At 36.6% G+C, this 15,711-nt stretch overlaps 1 protein-coding gene across 1 annotated transcript in view; it reads left to right on the top strand.

Moving 5' to 3' along the window:
- The window catches only part of ank1a (ankyrin 1, erythrocytic a), a 638,168-nt gene that overhangs the window by 491,617 nt on the left and 130,840 nt on the right, over window positions 1–15,711 (top strand). The window contains 6 exon segments of the mRNA XM_051928287.1: window positions 2,580–2,777; window positions 2,928–3,026; window positions 4,624–4,722; window positions 5,085–5,282; window positions 8,512–8,610; window positions 9,739–9,837. Of these exon segments, the coding sequence (XP_051784247.1) occupies window positions 2,580–2,777; window positions 2,928–3,026; window positions 4,624–4,722; window positions 5,085–5,282; window positions 8,512–8,610; window positions 9,739–9,837 (792 nt within the window).

Genomic DNA, 15,711 nt, shown 5'->3' with positions numbered 1-15,711 from the left:
CATTTAGACCAGCCCATTTGGTACCAATAATCATGCCATGTTCAAAATCAGTGACATTACATTTTTCCCCATTCTGGTGTATGATGTGAATATTAACTAAAGCTTCTGACCTGTATCTGCAGGATTTTATGCAATGATCAGCTGATTGATTGATTGATTGGTTAATTTCTTGCAGGTCTACAGCTGTTCCTAATGATTTTTTCAATTAGTATGGGCATACTTTCACTTTCAGAAAATACCCCCAAAACTAGGTGAAAGTTATAAAATTAAAACCATGTTTGAAAAATATCTTCTAATGTGGCAAAGAAGGGCCACATTCAGTCAATGGCCTTAGTGTCAAAGAAAAAATTCTAAAAATATGTACTGTTCCCTTTCCATTTAATTGTTTTCATATGCATAGATTGTTATGTTAAACTGTTGTTGTTACTTTTACATATAGTAAGAGTTTGTAAGCCCTTACTCATTTAAGCACACTAATGCTTTATTTGCATTACCTACAGTATATAACATAAGGAAACGGATATGGATTGCATGTATATACATTACGAGTCAAAAGTTTTATAACACCTCTATCTATCTATCTATCTATCTATCTATCTATCTATCTATCTATCTATCTATCTATCTATCTATCTTTTAAGTCTTTTATTGAAATTTAACCTGTTAAAATCTGGTGAATAACTTAAATGGTACAAAGGTAAGTGGTTAACTACCAAATACTAAAAAAGCAAACATTTAGGTTACCAAAAATTATTAATTAATGTATAAAAGCCCTTTTCAGAGAACAAGTAATGGGTTAACAACTTAGGGCGTTTCTGCAGAAATGAAGGTTAATTAAACCTTGAAATTTGATACAAAAATTTCCTACCTTCAGGTATCACAACATTTGCTGATTACTTACAAGCTATCATTTTATGTAATGTAACAATCCATGGCATATTTCCACTCCTATGTGTGAACAGATGATGGTAATTTATCTTTATGTTCGCTTACTTTCCTTTTCCCAATGGCAGCAAAACAGAAATGAGCATTGTCGAATTAAGACATAGAACACAAGTGCAATGTCACATATTTTATGGAGACTACCATAAAATAATGCTCTTTTTCATTTTAAACTAGGATATTCTCACTGCCTGACTGAAAATTTACATGGTTCTGTCCTGTTGGAATTCCATAAAAGCTGTTGTCCAGTAAATATCATCTGTGGTCACCAAGCGATGGCTCAAGGTGACCTTCTCTAAAGCAAAGTAGGCAATGCCATGTAGTCAGCCCACTGACCGTCTCAACATTAAGCTGTTCACTTCTTGTACTTGTGATGATGTTTATATCATTTTTAATTTGTAGGTGAGTTTAAAAAAGGTAGCTGAAGTTATTTTGGGCTGCTTGAAAAAACACATATCAGTAGTTTATGGTCGATATAAAAGTACTTACAACTGAAATTTGCTGCACTACAATTTTCCATATGTACTGTATATAATTCATACAGTTGCTCTCAGCTTCAGGTTAGATTTTTAAATATTCAATAACAGGAGGTTTATAGATGGCCAGTGTGATGTGAAGATAAGGTGGTGATCTGGATATTGGGCCTATTTAGCAAGATGATGATGAAATAAGTCCAGCTTTGCCTTTATTATTTGATATCTTCTTACTTAAACAAATTATCTTGAAATTATATTTTCTTGTAAGATGTCTTTGCTGTCAAGTGAAGCACACTCTCTGATCCTGTGCTTAAAGAAGAATGGTGACTCATTGGTAGCTTTCATAGTTTAAAAATTCCAAACTCAAATTGTGTGTTTTCTGCTACTGAGTTTCCATCAGAAGTCACTTTACCTCCCACAAAACAAAACACTCATAATGTGTATTTGCTATACCATCTAAGGTCTTTTGAATCGTATGTCCTTATATCCATTATGCAGGAATCACTTCTGTACCCTCATGGCACCTATTGAACAAACAGATGTGGAAGACATATGATTGCCCTTTAGCTGATGAGCGTCATCTTCTGTAACCTTATAAAATCAAGGGAGAAAGGCTTTGTTCAAAAAATACTGTGCCAAGTTAGTGAGAAAGTGGCCTCTGAGGTTTGACGTAGTCTAAACCTGGAAATTTAATTAGAGGGAAAAATATTTCATTGAAGTGAAGCTGAGAATCGTTAATCATGTAATAACAAGAGACAAGTGTCTAGCCTTAGAGAAATGGAAAAGCCCAGTTTGTAAGCATGTGTGTGTTTAAGCATTCAATACATAATTTGGTTAAACAAAATATAAGGGGTGGTTAACAGAGTCACATAGAATAACAAATAAACAAACATCAATGAGCCCCCATGGCCTACTTTACAGGTGCTAGATACTCAGAATATTAGTGGGGACAGCTTACCTACTTACCGTAAGTATAAATTGTCTCTGGTCGCTCTCCTTATCTTTTGCCACTAGACTGCCTTCTCCCAGCAGCAAATTTCATATACTGTACATAATTAGAACTAACCAATTAAACACAAATTATTATTAATAACCTACATTTCTAGTCAGAATGATCAAATTTTGAGGCTAATTTAAATCACCGTGTTGCTATACTCACAGGATGACCAGACGCCAATGCACTGTGCTGCACGGATGGGGCACCATGAAATGGTAAAGCTGTTACTGGAAAATAAAGCCAACCCTAATTCAGCCACCACTGCTGGACACACACCGCTGCACATTGCTGCTCGTGAAGGCCATGCACAGACTACTGAAATCCTACTGGATGGACAGGCTCAGCAGACAAAAATGACCAAGGTTAGAAATTCTCACACACAACATATTGCATCATTCTTGTGATTTAATGATGTTTTTCATGCAAGTTATGCTGTTCTTTTTTTTTTGTTCATTATTGACAGATGCAACAGAAACCCTCATATTTTTATGTATTTGTTCTTATGTTTTCAGAAAGGTTTCACACCCCTGCATGTAGCAGCAAAATATGGAAAAGTAGATGTGGCAGAGCTCCTCCTGGACAGGGGAGCCAATCCCAACTCTGCAGGCAAGGCAAGTATGCCCAGACATTAGTATTTACCATTTTAACCAGAGTTGTGAGAGAGTCAGAATAATTTTAAGGGTGTGGAACCTGTTCATTAATGTATGAATCTCATTTAGAATGAAATCAAGTTTAATAATTTAGAAGGACATGAATGTTTATTTTGTATAGCATCTTTCATAGTCACTGCCTATTTATTCTCCCTGTGTCTTCATGGATTTTTCTTCATTATCTAAAATTTGAGTATGTCAAGTTAATTAGTCACTATCGATCTTCAGTTTGTGCTAGTGTTGAGTGTGTGTGTGCCCTGTGAAGGACTAGAACCCCCAGGACATGTACAGTGGGCTGCTGGAGTGGGCACTGGCTCGTTATGATCCTGAACTGGAAAAGCAAGTAAGAAAATGGATGGCCAGATTGATCTTTCATAGTTTATAGTATAACAAAGTGCTTCACAAGATCAGTAAGAACAGAACTTCAAACAGCTGGATTAAGTTCAATTGATGTTGATGCATAAAGTCTAATGTAAAAGGACAACAATAATCATTCATATTGCATTAACTGAAGCATGGACTAAGGTGTAATTTGTTATCAGTGACAGAATGAGCATTACCTGTTCATATCATTCTCATATGAAAGAACAGAAAGCCTGCTTTTAATTTTATGAGGTTTATTATCAGTGATTTATTAATTGATAGTTGGATTTATATACATTAAATGCTTACAGAGGTGTAAGTGACAGCCCTGTAATTTTGATTATTGCCTTCAGAGTATGAAAAGTAATGAGAATGTATGAACTGTGTGTATAATTCATTCCAAATTGTTTTTATTTATTTATTTATTTTAAATGCCTTGAACTTGTATGTCACAATGGTGGCACTGTGCAGATTGAATATTCCCTAGGTCCATGAAAATCTTTCATAATGTCCTCTGCTTTTTCTTCCACTTCCCTAAACTGTGCAGGTTTATGTTGACGGAAACTCTAAATTAGCCTGGGGAGAGTTACTTGTGACTGGCATGCCATCCAGATTTGTCTCTTGTTTTGTATTCATTGCTGATAGGATAGGCTCTGGCACAGTGACCCTGTTCTAAAGTAAACTAGTTTGGAAATTAAATGGATAATTTAGAGTAAAACATGATTCTGAGAAAACAGAATGCTGTGGGTTTTACTTAAATTTAGTCAAAAGCTTCTAAAATTACACTCTATACTTGGCTCATTGTGAGGACTGAAGCTTGTAAAGCTAATGCACCTGAACTTTGTTATCACCCATTAAATCAGCAATAGGCCCATTAGATACCTACTGGTCCACTTCAGTACGATTTATAAATAGTGCTAATAAGTAAGTGGCATTTGCAAATCAAGAAACTCACTAGAAGGTTAAAAAATGGAAAATCTTTAAATAAAGATATATTCCAGCTTAGGTCAGGATTTGTAGGTTGGTGAATGATATATTTCAGAAGCATTTGGCATATGGTTTGACATGTATTCAGAAGAATTTATATACACATAACTTTAGAAAGGAAGTATTCACATGGAGGCCCCAGCTGAATGAAATGTGTTAGGTTTATTAGTGTTGGGGACATGGGATTTATGTTCTGATGTCGTTACAGAATGGACTAACTCCTCTGCATGTTGCTGTGCATCACAACAATTTGGACATGGTCAAATTACTGCTGAGCAAAGGAGGGTCACCACACAACATTGCGAGGGTAAGAACCATAGCAGAGGACCTTTGGAAAAAATAATACTGAATGCAAACTTGAAAATTCAAAGCTTCCCAAAATATTTTCATACTTCAGTTATGAAGATGCTGTGATGAAGCATTTGGATTTAATTATATTAAGAGGATGCAGATAGTGAGGTTCCATGAAAACCTTAAATAATTTATGCGCTCACCAAAGCAAAGTCGAAGTTATGGTTGATGTAAATGCTCGTCCATTGTATGTCTCCTCAAAATATTAAAGAATATGTTCCATTAATGTTAAAGGTGATGGGGGCATGAGCTTGTCTCTGGTTGTCTAATGGCATCAATTTTCATGGCACATTTTACTGAAACTGTGTCCCTCTCCAGAATGGCTACACCCCACTCCACATAGCAGCCAAGCAAAATCAACTGGAGGTAGCCAGCAGTTTACTGCAGTATGGAGCTTCTGCAAACTCAGAATCCATGCAAGGGATCACACCACTTCATCTTTCAGCCCAAGAGGGCCGACCTGAGATGGTGGCATTGCTTATCTCCAAGCAAGCCAACGTCAACCTTGGGAATAAGGTAAATGAAATGAAATGGAAAATAATGGCTGAAATATCTATATGAGATGAGATACAATGTAGATACAAGCAGTATGTTTTTTAATAATACAGTCTTATATTACAGAATGCATTTGTTTGAAAACTTATTGTAATAATTGCTAAGATGTACTGTACTCAGTAGTAGACCCATCCCACCCAGCTATGACGCACAGATAATACAATATAGAATAAGATACAAACAATACAGAGCTTATGTTATAGCTACTTTTTGGAAGGATGTTTTTTTTCAGTATGCTCATTTAATAAAATATGTACATGCAGCAAGTTTTCAGACAATGAAATGTGAATCCCATTGTATTTTTTTTTCCTTGAAAGGTAATGAACAAATAGCAAAGCAACCAGTCATAAACACTGAAATATGGCTTTAGACCAGGGGTGGGAAATGTTGGTACTCGAGGGCCGCAATGGCTGCCGGTTTTTGTTCCAACTCAATTTCTTAATGAGAAGTCAGTTAATGCTGATGAGGCACTTCTTGCTCAAGTGACATTTTAATGCTTCGTTTTAGTGGTCTTGCTTGTTAAGGTTCCCCACCCTTAATTGCTTATTTTAGTCATAAACAGCTGCATTCACTGCTTTTAATGGCTCCTTATTAGCAATTAGCTGTGTAAGTCCTTGCTGTAAAAAGCCCGGGGTCCTAGAAACTATTGAAATCGTCAGAAAAAAAACGAAATGTAGAGATGTCAGGTAATTGAAAGGAACTACTCTGGCCATCTCTCTCCTAGGTTGTTTCGTTTTGCTGATATGCTCGCCTCGCTTGTGTATTAGTGGCGGGAGGAAAAGTAAAAGGGATACCGTTTTCCCGATGTACTTGCCTTGCTTCTGTATTACGGGCTAAGAGAGTGATTTCTTCTGAGGTTTCATGTTGCCGACGTGCTGACCTCTCTTGTGTATCCTCAGAGTTGGAACTCTTACCCCAACTCCACCTTTCACTTCCGGACCGGACACACACACACTTCCACGCGTATTATGTATACTGTATATAAATAAGATGTATATGACTAAGGTGCCAACAGTTCTTCATCTAACTTGTTTCCATTTACACCTGTGTGGATTCATCCTGCACCATTTGGTTTAATAAAACACTTAATAGAAAAATGTGACTGAAAGTTACCCATTTTAGGCTTCAAATCATTTGGATGATATCCTTGGAAAGGGAAAAAAATCTACAATATAAGAACCTAACATTGCAAACTAACAAGCCATAAAATTAAATAAGAAAGATCTAAGGTCTGAGATTGGCAAGGATTGGTTTCTAATTAACCCTTAACTACCCACGCTGGTGTATTTTTGACACCAATCTCAGTTATTTTTGTCCAACATCCTTTTACTTGAACCTACCGGCAGCATCTGCCATCTATCCTAGGCTTGATTCACTACAAGTACAGTGTCACAATGGTTTCTCTCCAGTGTGCCCCCAGTTTTATAAATGGATGTGCAGTCGCAAGTTCCATACGGTGGATTTGGAGCACCGTGATGGTATGGATATATGACAACGATGAGACGTTCTTCTTGCAATGACTTTGTCTGTAAAGAACATTCAACAACTGAAGTGAAACATGATATATGTGCAAATCCTGCAGTGGATGAAAGTGTGACCGGTGATGAATGAGCATTGGAGAAGTGGATCAGGTTTATTTTCAGATAGTCCTTGACTGTGTCAAACTGTTCAGTAATATGGTATTATATTACATTAAAAATATGTACAATTTAAAATTATAAACCTCACAGCATGCATATAAATAGCCATTTTAACACTGGTGCATAAAGTACAACACGCAAGTACTTATGAGATGAGAAATGGTGCGAGTAGTTAAGGGTTAAGAAATTAGGTTAGAATGAAAACTTGCAGCCACTGCAGCCCTCCAGGATTGACATTGCCCTCCCCTGCTTTAGACAGTTCATAACATGTTGAAAAAGTCAAGGGTCTGGTCCTTAAAGGATGGGAGACACTCACAGAATATAATTTTGGCAACATTTTAGGATTTACTAGTGTATTCGTTACTTACTACAATGCTGTATAACAAGACCATAATATAGGCTTAGTTTGGTTCTAATAAGACTTACAAAGTACTGATAATGTGTGGAGTATGTCTACTTCATTTTAGTAAACAGAAAAGCAATGCTACTCTTGGGCTACAAAACAATATGATTTTGCCTTTGTAACTTGCAACAACTTACTTGTTACTACTTATTAGAGTCAAAGTCTTCATTAACATATGAGAGAGTCATACTTCATTTCTAACAAGTATAACATGTAGCAGTAATCAACATACAGTAAACACAATAAGATATGAAACTAAAACATTTTTAATCTGCATGATTTTAACTCATTTTCTTTATGATAAATAATAGCTAGTACTACAAAAAAGTATACAAAATAGTGTTTGGTTAACTAATAAACTCCTAATGAATCATTTACTAAAATTATTTTACTTTGGAATGATCAAAGATGATTTAAGTGATACAAAATATGTCTCTCAACAGTCCAGCATATCCTTATAAGGCCTGTAAAATCATCAATCAGTGCTTAATAAGACTAAATGAACCCCTTTTATGAACAAATAATTTTTATAAAATACAAGTTGCACATAATATACCACATTGTACAATCATGTTAAAGGTGGCTTTGTAAATTGTATTTAGATCAAATACTCTACCCAAAAATAAATTGTTTTATATGTTAATTACCCCCATGTACTTTATAGTGGTGGCTGAGAAAACTTTTTAATCTCATGTTTTCGTGGATAATAGAGAGAAAGATGTTTATCATATAACAGAGCTTAGTAGTCATGAATTCTGTACAACAGTAAACAATGTCAAAAGATGTCCTCACATTACTTGTTTCACTTAATCCACTATCTCTTATCCAGTCGCTAGCTCAAAATTAACAAAACAAGTCTTTTTTGCTAACTCTTTGCTAGGTATTTCCTGAATTACCAGTAAAACAGTAAACTTAAAGACTTATGCGATTGCCTTTTTGACTTGAACGCCTGTATCTCTTTGTCATTCGTTGGTCAAGAGTCCTTCTTTCAATTCAAAAAGTAACTCCCATAAGTCTGGGTTTCCAGTTTATGTATGGGTTAGCCTTATGCCTTACTTTATCATTTTTCTCTACCACAAACTTCCCTTTCGTACAATGTTAAACTAATATTTCTCTTTCTGTCCCTGTCACTCTCTCTCTCTCTTAGAGTGGGCTAACACCTCTCCATTTGGTGGCTCAGGAAGGTCATGTCCCCATCGCTGACATACTAGTCAAGCAGGGAGCTTCTGTCTATGCAGCAACAAGGGTAAGACATTTCTTCTGCAAGAAGGGCCCACACACGCACATGTAAAATTGGCACAGTAACAGACTTGTGATCCATCTTGACAAAGAATGCTATTGCAGTGCGCCAAAACTGTTAATACAAATTGATGTACCTAAGATTTCTCTGTGTTTATGTAGTGTGTAAGGTTGTTGGTTCACTTCTCACTTCTGTTTTACTACGTGAATCTGTACAAGTCATTTAACTTTCCTGTCCTCCTGTTGTGAAAAAAATCTGTTAACATTTGTAACATATTCTGATTGTATAATTTGGATAAACTCATCATCCTAATGGATAGTAAAAATGAAAATTAAATACTGCAAAAAAATCTCAAACTTCTTTTATAACAGCTCAAAATATCTTCATTACTCATTTAGAATGTGGGTTCTATTAAAGGTGAAATTTTGTACATGACCATCCTGCTTTGGTTTTGCCTCCAGCTAGTCCGAATGGTTCAGTTGTAATTTCTGACAAAGAAGTCATAGTGTGTGTGTGTCCATAATTGATATTGTCAATTTCTTCATTTTATAACCTGAGTAGTCTAAAAGACGAGCATATAAAGTTTATTGATGGCTGTAAACTGACACAGGATGGTTGACTGTCAATACCGGCATGATTATGCTCTGCTCTGCTTTGTGTTAAATGCTAATAAGGACAGGTTATGACTCACCAAAACCCTGTAATTGTGAAAGTAATTTCCCAACAATAAATGAAAAGAGTGTTTTCCCAGCTTTATTTGATTTAATAAGCTTTTAATGCAGTATATGAAAGTAGGAAGGTTTGTAAATATTAAAAATCTGAATAATGCTAATGCTTTGTCAGATTTTTTTATATATTGAAAAGATGTGGAAATTTGGCATAAATCAAGGTTATTCAGTTACCTGCGTCTTATATTGCACGTCATAACTGGGACTGAAGCAGGGATGGTAGAACTTGAATAATTATGACATGGAGAAATAGTTGCCAGCAGAGTTAAGCAGAATTTTCCAAATTTCAGGGTGGTCCTACCTTTAAACAATCCCTGAAGGTATAATTTTTACTAATTATGATTCAGTATTAAATTACATTTTCAATAAACACTCAAATTGTTATTGCTGTTTTTATATTTTTCAGACAGGATATACACCCCTCCATATAGCTAGCCACTATGGAAACATAAAAATGGTGAAGTTTCTTTTGCAAAACCAAGCTAACGTTAACTCAAAGACAAAGGTAACTATATATTTAATTTGTAACGTAGCATTTGGAATATGTAGCTGATTCTTTAAGGTAACTGTTTCTTGGTTAATGTCCATGCATTTTGTTGGCAATTTAGTTCTCCATAATAATTAAACTCCTTGTGATCTTGTACTTTACTACTGCACGAATAAGAAATAGCATTAATTTGTAAACGTTTTTAAAACTGGTACATCAAGACAAAAGGAATCTGAGGATTTTTTAACTGAAATGTATGTGTGTGTATATATATATATATATATATATATATATATATATATATATATATATATATATATATCTATAATAATAAAAGGCAAAGCCCTCACTGACTGACTGACTGACTCACTGACTCACTCATCACTAATTCTCCAACTTCCCGTGTAGGTGGAAGGCTGAAATTTGGCAGGCTCATTCCTTACAGCTTACTTACAAAAGTTAGGCAGGTTTCATTTCGAAATTCAAAGCGTAATGGTCATAACTGGAACATATTTTTTGTCCATACACTGTAATGGAGGAGGCGGAGTCACGTATCGCGTCATCACGCCTCCTACGTAATCACGTGAACTAAAAACAAGGAAGACATTTACAGCACGAGTCACACGCGGGAACGAAGGTAAATGACGTTAATTTTTGACTGTCTTTTAATACTGTGTAAGCATACATATTAACACATGTGCAATTAAACGTGTGCATTTACGGGGTGATTTCTCAGGCTTAAAAGCTCACCTTTTATCAAACGCGGGAAGAAAGGTAACTGACGTTGTTCACTGTCTTTTAATACTGTGTAACCATACATATTAACACATGTCCAATTAAACGTGTGCATTTACGGGGTGATTTCTCAGGCTTAAAAGCTCGCCTTTTACTAAAAAGGTAAATGCAAAACTATTTTCAATCAGTTTATTGAAACGCTCCCGTTAAGGATTGCAATAACATATTCGCGAGATAAAAGAACGAAGTAGGGGGAAATGGAGGAACAGCCGCAAACAGCGAAGAGCAAAAAATTAATTAAACAATTGAGAAAGGAGCGTGGTGAAGCATACAAGCATGTTCATAAGGGAAACAAAGCACGGTGTAAAACGTAAGTTTAAATTAAGTTTATAGAAACGCTCCCGCTGCGGATTGCAATAACATATTCGCGAGATAAAAGTTTAATGACAAGACACGAGGTATAAACGAACCACACGCCGTGGCGCAACGTTAGGGGCAACAGTTTCAACCATTCTATGATCTGCTTCTCGCAACTGAAAGACGGCACATGGCGGATGTTAGCCGACTTGCTGACCGCAACGTTAGGGGCTTCAACTATGGCGCTGACGCCACATCTCAGTGCCAACACTTTGCAGACTGTACTTAAAAGACATGCCCTCCTCACTGGACAGTTAAAAACACCAATCAAACTAACGATGACATCAAGTATTACCCAATCAAAACTAGGAAAGGAGGCATCTTCATAAAATGCGTGTGGGATGATTTGCATGAGACGCTGCTTTAAAAAAAAAATGATAAAAAAAATACGGGATAAATCCCGTCCAGTATTGATTCAAAACGGGACGCGCAATTTCATTCTCAAACGCGGCACGATTCCGTATTTTAAAGGACGGGTGGCAACCCTACAGTGCCAGGTAACCACCCATACAATCAGATTGTGATTCAGACTAGGAATGCAATGAATGTAATTACCCCGATCTACATACAAGGCGAAAGTCTTGCAACATTCAAAGATGATGGTTTGGGATAAGTACACCATACAACATAAAACAGCTTATGAAGCCTTGAACCGAAAAAAGCAAGATCTCAGAGATCGTAAAAAAAAAAATAGGAGGTAATGTCGTTTTACTCGCTGTAGATTTTAGTCAAACATTACCAGTTATTCTACGAGGGAGACCAGCAGATGAACTCAACGCGTGTTTAAAATCCATGCTTCTCCCACGCTCGGTTATATGTCGCGTGTTCTCGGGTAGGTGCACCAAAAAATGTATACATTTAAGCATGTAATGGGCAAACAAAAAATGAGGTATACCCGAAGGCACTGCAGTAGTACTTCATGTAACTTTACTTCTTAAATGTTAATGTTTTACTGTTTAATAATTTATACGCTTCTTATATGTTGTTCAAATTCTTTTATCAAAATACCACTGACAGCGCAATGCACGATAACATGGAGTGAATACACCATACGCATTCGCCCACGGCTGCCCTGCTGTGCGCAGATAGGAGTTGATTGTACAATAAAATAAAATAAAGATAAAAACAGTAAAACAATCATCACCCATAAAGCGTGTGTGTGTGTGTATATATGTGTATATATATATGTTGATATGTGGATGTGTATATGTATATATATATATATATATATATATATATATATATATATATATATATATATATATATATATATATATATATATATATATGTAGATATGTATATATATGTGTATATGTATATGTATATATATGTTTATATGTGTGTGTGTGTATTTTATATATATAAAACACAGCAACACTCATAACAATGACAACACAATTACATTGACAATCATGTTACGTTATTTTTAAAATGTTTCCTTTTTTTTTCATAACCACTTTAACACACTACTTCTCCGCTGCGAAGCGCGGGTATTTTGCTAGTATATATATATATGTGTGTGTGTGTGTATGTATATATATACAGGTACTGGTCATAAAATTAGAATATCATGACAAAGTTGATTTATTTCAGTAATTCCATTCAAAAAGTGAAACTTGTATATTAGGTTCATTCATTACACACAGACTGATGTATTTCAAATGTTTATTTCTTTTAATGTCGATGATTATAACTGACAACTAATGAAAGTCCCAAATTCAGTATCTCGGAAAATTAGAATATCAATTAATACCAATGCAAAAAAAGGATTTTTAGAAATGTTGGCCAACTGAAAGTTATGAACATGAAAAGTATGAACATGTACAGCACTCAATATTTAGTTGGGGCTCCTTTGGCCTGGATTACTGGCAGCAATGCGGCGTGGCATGGAGTCGATCAGTCTGTGGCACTGCTCAGGTGTTATGAGAGCCCATGTTGCTCTGATAGTGGCCTTCAGCTCTTCTGAATTGTTGGGTCTGGCGTATTGCATCTTCCTCTTCACAATACCCCATAGATTTTCTATGGGGTTAAGGTCAGGCGAGTTTGCTGGCCAATCAAGAACAGGGATACCATGGTCCTTAAACCAGGTACTGGTAGCTTTGGCACTGTGTGCAGGTGCCAGGTCCTGTTGGAAAATGAAATCTCCATCTCCATAAAGTTCGTCAGCAGCAGGAAGCATGAAGTGCTCTAAAACTTCCTGGTAGACAGCTGCGTTGACCTTGGACCTCAGAAAACACAATGAACCAACACCAGCAGATGACATGGCACCCCAAACCATCACTGACTGTGGAAACTTTACACTGGACCTCACGCAACGTGGATTCTGTGCCTCTCTTCTCTTCCTCCAGACTCTGGGGCCCTGATTTCCAAAGGAAATGCAAAATTTACTTTCATCAGAGAACATAACTTTGGACCACTCAGCAGCAGTCCAAAGGCAAGATGCTTCTGACGCTGTCTCTTGTTCAAGAGTGGCTTGACACAAGGAATGCGACAGCTGAAACCCATGTCTTGCATACGTCTGTGTGCGGTGGTTCTTGAAGCACTGACTCCAGCTGCAGTCCACTCTTTGTTAATCTCCCTCACATTTTTGAATGGGTTTTGTTTCACAATCCTCTCCAGGGTGCGGTTATCCCTATTGCTTGTACACTTTTTTCTACCACATCTTGTCCTTCCCTTCACCTCTCTATTAATGTGCTTGGACACAGAGCTCTGTGAACAGTCAGCCTCTTTAGCAATGACCTTTTGTGTCTTGCCCTCCTTGTGCAAGGTGTCAATGGTCGTCTTTTGGACAACTGTCAAGTCAGCAGTCTTCCCCTTGATTGTGTAGCCTACAGAACTAGACTGAGAGATCATTTAAAGGCTTTTGCAGGTGTTTTGAGTTAATTAGCTGATTAGAGTGTTGCACCAGGTGTCTTCAATACTGAACCTTTTCACAATATTCTAATTTTCCGAGATACTGAATTTGGGACTTTCAGTAGTTCTCAGTTACAATCATCAACATTAAAAGAAATAAACATTTGAAATACATCAGTCTGTGGTCAGTTTTTGAATGGAATTACTGAAATAAATCAACTTTGTCATGATATTCTAATTTTATGACCAGTACCTGTATATAGTATGAGGGGCCGTTCAGGAAAAAAAGATTGGTTCATAAATATATACATTCATTCAAATATATATATATCGGTTCAGATTCATTGGTTTGAATATATACATTGGTTTTAATACATCCTTTCAGATATATATATATATATCGGTTCAGATATAAACATTGGTTGGGATACATTGGTTGAGATATATACATCGGTTTGAATACATCCGGTCAGATATATACATTGGTTTAGATACATTGATTGATATATATATAAATTGGTTTGCACAATAATGACAACAGTGTTGAAGCAATGATGAAGCGAAAGTGAGATGCTAAACTTGGGTGGCCGCGTTGTGCCTGCCCGTAAATCCCAACCGATGTATATATCTAAACGGATCTATCTGAACCAATATATATATCTGAACGGATGTATCTGAACCCATGTATATATCCAAACCAATCTATTTAAACCAATATATATATCCTAACCAATGTACAGTAATCCCTCGCTATATCGCGCTTCGCCTTCCACGGCTTCACTCCATCGCGGATTTTATATGTAAGCATATTTAAATATATATCGCGGATTTTTTGCTGGTTCGCGGATTTCTGCGGACAATGGGTCTTTTAACTTCTGGTACATGCTTCCTCAGTTGGTTTGCCCAGTTGATTTCATACAAGGGACGCTATTGGCAGATGGCTGAGAAGCTACCCGGCTTACTTTTCTGTCTCTCTTGCGCTGACTTTCTCTGATCCTGACGTAGGGGGATTGAGCAGGGGGGCTGTTCGCACACCTAGACGATAAGGACGCTCGTCTAAAAATGCTGAAAGATTATCTTCACGTTGCTATCTTTTGTGCAGCTGCTTCCTGAAACGACATGCTGCACGGTGCTTCGCATACTTAAAAGCTCGAAGGGCACATATTGATTTTTGATTGAAAAACAAACTCTGTTTCTCTCTCTCTCTCTCTCTCTCTCTCCCTCTCTCTCTCTCTCTCTCTCTCTCTCTCTCTCTCTCCTGCTCCTGATGGAGGGGGTGTGAGCTGCCGCCTTCAACAGCTTTGTGCCGCGGTGCTTCGCATACTTAAAAGCAAACAGCCCTATTGATTTGTTTGCTTTCCTCTGTCTTTCTGACAGACTCTGCTCCTGACGTGCACTCCTTTGAAGAGGAAAATATGTTTGCATTCTTTTAATTGTGAGACGGAACTGTCATCTCTGTCTTGTCATGGAGCACAGTTTAAACTTTTGAAAAAGAGACAAATGTTTGTTTGCAGTGTTTGAATAACGTTCCTGTCTCTCTACAACCTCCTGTGTTTCTGCGCAAATCTGTGACACAAGCATGACAATATAAAAATAACCATATAAACATATGGTTTCTACTTCGCGGGTGGCTCTGGAACGCAACCCCCGCGATGGAGGAGGGATTACTGTATATCAACCAATATATATATATATCAACCAATGTATATATTTAAATGGATGTATTCAAACCAATGTATATATCTGAATGGATGTATCTCAACCAATGTATATATATCAGAACAGATCTATGCAAACCAATTTATAAACCAATGTATATATCTGACCGGATGTATTCAAACTGATGTATATATCTCAACCAATGTATCCCAACCAATGTATATATC

Source organism: Erpetoichthys calabaricus, chromosome 1 (assembly GCF_900747795.2).
Source record: "Erpetoichthys calabaricus chromosome 1, fErpCal1.3, whole genome shotgun sequence".
Lineage (NCBI taxonomy): Eukaryota > Metazoa > Chordata > Cladistia > Polypteriformes > Polypteridae > Erpetoichthys > Erpetoichthys calabaricus.
The sequence above is the reverse complement of the archived record's forward strand: the minus strand, read 5'-3'. Positions and strand labels throughout refer to the sequence as shown.